At 38.2% G+C, this 4,005-nt stretch overlaps 2 protein-coding genes across 2 annotated transcripts; both read left to right on the top strand.

Moving 5' to 3' along the window:
• Positions 1-382: 382 nt before the first annotated feature.
• On the top strand, positions 383-2,049 carry LOC113765988 (MDIS1-interacting receptor like kinase 2-like). The gene is made up of 2 exons (XM_027310221.1): positions 383-1,920; positions 2,034-2,049. The coding sequence occupies exons 1-2, from the start codon at positions 383-385 to the stop codon at positions 2,047-2,049; spliced, it is 1,554 nt and encodes a 517-aa protein (XP_027166022.1).
• A 54-nt stretch (positions 2,050-2,103) lies between these two features.
• Positions 2,104-3,360, top strand: LOC113765987 (MDIS1-interacting receptor like kinase 2-like; the record flags this gene model as incomplete). Its single annotated transcript, XM_027310220.1, has 2 exons — positions 2,104-3,035; positions 3,134-3,360. Coding segments are annotated over exons 1-2 (1,059 nt in total), but the record flags the coding sequence as incomplete, so codon positions are not given.
• Between the last annotated feature and the right edge of the window lie 645 nt (positions 3,361-4,005).

The raw sequence follows: 4,005 nt of genomic DNA, 5'->3' as shown, positions 1-4,005 counted from the left end.
CTGTAGATTGATCGTCATTCTTGCGAATTCGGTAACCGCTACTCCATCTCTTAGACTATAGAAGGCACTTCGAGTCGCCTTCTTCTGCAGATATAGTAGGAAAGTCATCCTTATATTTTCTAAATCAGTAACAGATTATCAAAATGTTCAATCTCATCAAGACATTTCATTGCATCAAGACATTTCATCGCATTAAATCAGTAACAGAATTGTTTCAATCTCCGAAAGAAAGAAAAGAAAAATGGAAAATTAAGAAGAAAAGGACAGAACAAGGAGACCTCAGGAGTCTTCCTTGTACATCCGGGAAGACAGGATAAATACTGGCTTCATTAGCGGTACACATATCAACCTGCGCAAACTTGAGTTGAACTCGAAAGTAGTCATGGGTTCTTTTGAATTTATGTCGATATTCATTATGGTCCTACTTTTCCCACCATCTCATCCCAAAGCCAAATGTGTCGCTTCAGATTCGGCTGGTGAGGCGGCTGGTCTTTTGAAATGGAAAGCCAGTTTTCAAAACCAGAACAATAGCTTGCTAGCCTCGTGGAACCTCCAATCCATCAGCAGCAAGAATTCTTCCAACCAACCATGCACTTGGGCTGGCATTTCATGCATTAATGGAAGTGTCAGCAAGTTGAATCTCTCAGAATACAGCATAAAAGGTAGCCTTTATGACTTCCCATTTTCAACCCTCCCAAATCTTGAATATCTTAATCTTCGCAAGAATCAGATCTTTGGCAACATACCTCGTGAAATAGGTAACCTGACCAAGCTCATTCATCTTGATTTCTCAGTTAATGAGTTGTCAGAACAAATCCCACCTGAAATTTGTAACTTGAGAAATTTAACTCATTTAGATCTCGATAGTAATCAACTTTCAGGTCCAATTCCATCAGGAATAGGAACTCTGCATAATTTGATTAAACTTTTTCTGGAGGACAACAATTTAACAGGTCCAATTCCATCCACTTTTGGCAACCTCACCAAGCTAGTGAAGTTATATCTTTTCCAAAATCACCTATATGGTCCCATTCCCCAAGCGATGGGACATTTGATCTCACTCCAGTTTCTTATGTTGTATCAAAATAATCTTACCAGTGCAATTCCAAAGTCACTGGGTAATTTGACCAATTTAACTCATCTGTATCTCTATGAGAATCAACTTTCAAGTCCAATTCCAAAAGATTTGGGTGGTCTCAAATTCCTTACCAAAATGGAAGTAGGTGAGAACCAACTTAATGGTTCTATTCCTGTTTCAATTGGTAATTTGAGTAACTTAAATGAATTGCATCTCCGAGAGAACCAATTTTCTGGTACAATTCCAGAAGAGCTTGGAAACCTGAAAAAGTTGGTAGTTTTGGATTTGGATCAAAATCGGTTTTCTGGTCCATTGCCAGATCTACTATGTCAAAATGGAACCCTCCAAATTATTACTGTATCTGAGAACATGCTTACAGGTCCAATCCCTAGATGCTTGAAAAATTGCTCAAGCTTAATTAGGGCCCGCTTCAATGGGAACCATTTCTATGGTAACTTGTCGGAAATGTTTGGCATCTATCCTTTCCTGGATTTCATAGATCTGCGGGACAACGAATTCTATGGGGAACTCTCTAGCAACTGGGGAAAATGCAAAATCTTGACGGCCCTGATGGTTGGAAAGAACAACATCACAGGTGGTATACCTCCAGAAATTGGAACTTTAACTAAATTACAAGCGCTTGATCTTTCTTCAAATTATTTATCTGGGGAGATACCAAGAGGAGTTGGGAAGTTGGCTTCTATGCTTAATCTATATTTGCATGACAACCAACTCACTGGCAGTATGCCTCAGGAGTTGGGAATGCTAACAAAACTTCTTTATGTAGACCTGTCCACAAACTCCTTTAATGGACCTATTCCAGAACATTTGGGAGATTTGAGGTACTTGTTTCACATGAACTTGAGCAACAACATTTTCACCCAAAAGATTCCATTCCAAATTGGGAAGTTGACCCAACTTTCTGAACTGGATTTGAGTCGAAATTTCTTCACAGGAGAGATACCATCTGAGTTCCAAAGTTTGCAAAATCTGGGAACATTGGATCTCTCACACAATAACCTCTCTGGTGTAATCCCAAAGGCTTTGGTAAAATTGCCTGGTTTATTGCACATTAATATTTCATTCAATAATTTAGAGGGTCCAATTCCAAGTGGTAGAGCCTTTATGAATTTAACCATAGAGGAAGTACAGGGAAATAAAGGTCTATGCGGCAATATTACAGGGTTACCAGCTTGTGGAAGTTCCCCGTTGATTAAAAAGCATGTCAAGGATAAGCAGAAGAAACTTCTTGTCACAATTTTATGTCCTCTTCTGGGATCATTCCTACTTCTTTGTGCATTCTATGGTGGTCTCAGATTGCATGATCAATGGAGAAAAAGTTCAGGAACAGAAGATATGGATATGAAGAAGGGAAATTTTTTTTCTGTATGTTCTTATGACGGGAAAGCATTGTATAAAGAAATAGTAATGGCTACAGAAGAGTTCAATGACATATTTTGCATTGGGAAAGGGGGTTATGGAAGTGTTTATAGAGCAGAGCTTCCATCAGGCGATGTGATAGCCGTAAAGAAGCTTCACCACGTGCCTGAGATGGCGATGCATAGAAGTTTCTTGAATGAGATAAAGGCCTTGACAGAAATCAAGCATCGAAACATTGTGAAACTCTTTGGCTTCTGCTCAAATTCTCGGCACTCATTTTTGGTTTATGAGTACCTTGAAAGAGGAAGCTTGGCAAAAATTTTGAGCATGGAAGAAGAAGCTATGGAGTTAGACTGGCAGAAGAGGTTGAAAATCATCAAAGGCATAGCTCATGCTTTATCTTACATGCATCATGATTGTTCACCAGCAATTGTACATCGAGACTTATCAAGCAACAACATTTTGCTTGATCCAGAATATGAGGCTCACATTTCTGATTTTGGTACTTCTAAGTTTCTGAAAATAGATTCATCTAATTGGAGTTCTCTTGCTGGCACATATGGATATGTTGCACCAGGTAATAAATGTTTCTTTCTTGCCATCAATTTTTTTTGCTATTAAATTCAGGTATGATCACATGTTGTCACAACATGATTTTCCATTTGTACCTTGCAGAATTTGCCTACACAATGAAAGTAACTGAAAAGTGTGATGTTTATAGCTTTGGGGTCCTGACAATGGAAGTAATCAAAGGAAAGCATCCTGGTGACTTGATTGCTTATCTAATGTCTTCAAAGCCTGAAAACATAGAACTGAAAGACTTGCTCGACCAAAGACTTCTGTACCCCAGTCAAGAAATTGAAAGGAATCTGAAATCCGTTCTCAAACTAGTAAGAGCTTATCTACATGTTGATCCTCAATTTAGGCCAACAATGCTCTTTATTACCAGGTTGTTATCAACTGGTGCATCATATGAGTAAGATCTTTGTGAGTAAACGTGGCCATATGAATCTTTTTTTTTTCATTTTTCCTTTTCTGTTAAATTAATAGATGCAGCAGATATGTAGAATCTGAGTGATGTTGCATTATTCTTGCCTCCTGTTAAATGCAGACTGCAGTGCCTCCTTTTCCTACAGTATAGTACTATCAGGCATCAGCAGAAGATAATATGATGAATATGGCAGCTTAGTTAGAGGATCAAGTTTCTGCGTAAACCAAGTTGTCGTGGCAGCTTAAAAAAGGAGGAAAAAATAAAAAGGTTGTTGTGGCAGCTGTGTAGTGGAAAGTGAGCTGCTGAGTATGTATTGTGTGTGAAAATAAACCATCCATAGCCAATAGACTTTCAGGAGTTTCTTTAGGGGAAAATTGATACGAAAAATGGTATAGTGATGAGATCTAGATTTTGACAAAGTATAGTAACCAGCAGCACACTTTATCCAAAGTGATAATTTTAGAGTAAATCTTATGTACACTTATTTGGAATTCAAACTGCTTGCCCAATTAGAGTCTTCCATTTCATTAGTGTTTGATCTTCGTTCATTGTCTCA

This window comes from Coffea eugenioides, chromosome 3, assembly GCF_003713205.1.
Source record: "Coffea eugenioides isolate CCC68of chromosome 3, Ceug_1.0, whole genome shotgun sequence".
Lineage (NCBI taxonomy): Eukaryota > Viridiplantae > Streptophyta > Magnoliopsida > Gentianales > Rubiaceae > Coffea > Coffea eugenioides.
Note: the sequence above shows the minus strand (reverse complement) of the source record. Positions and strands in the feature narration are given on the sequence as shown.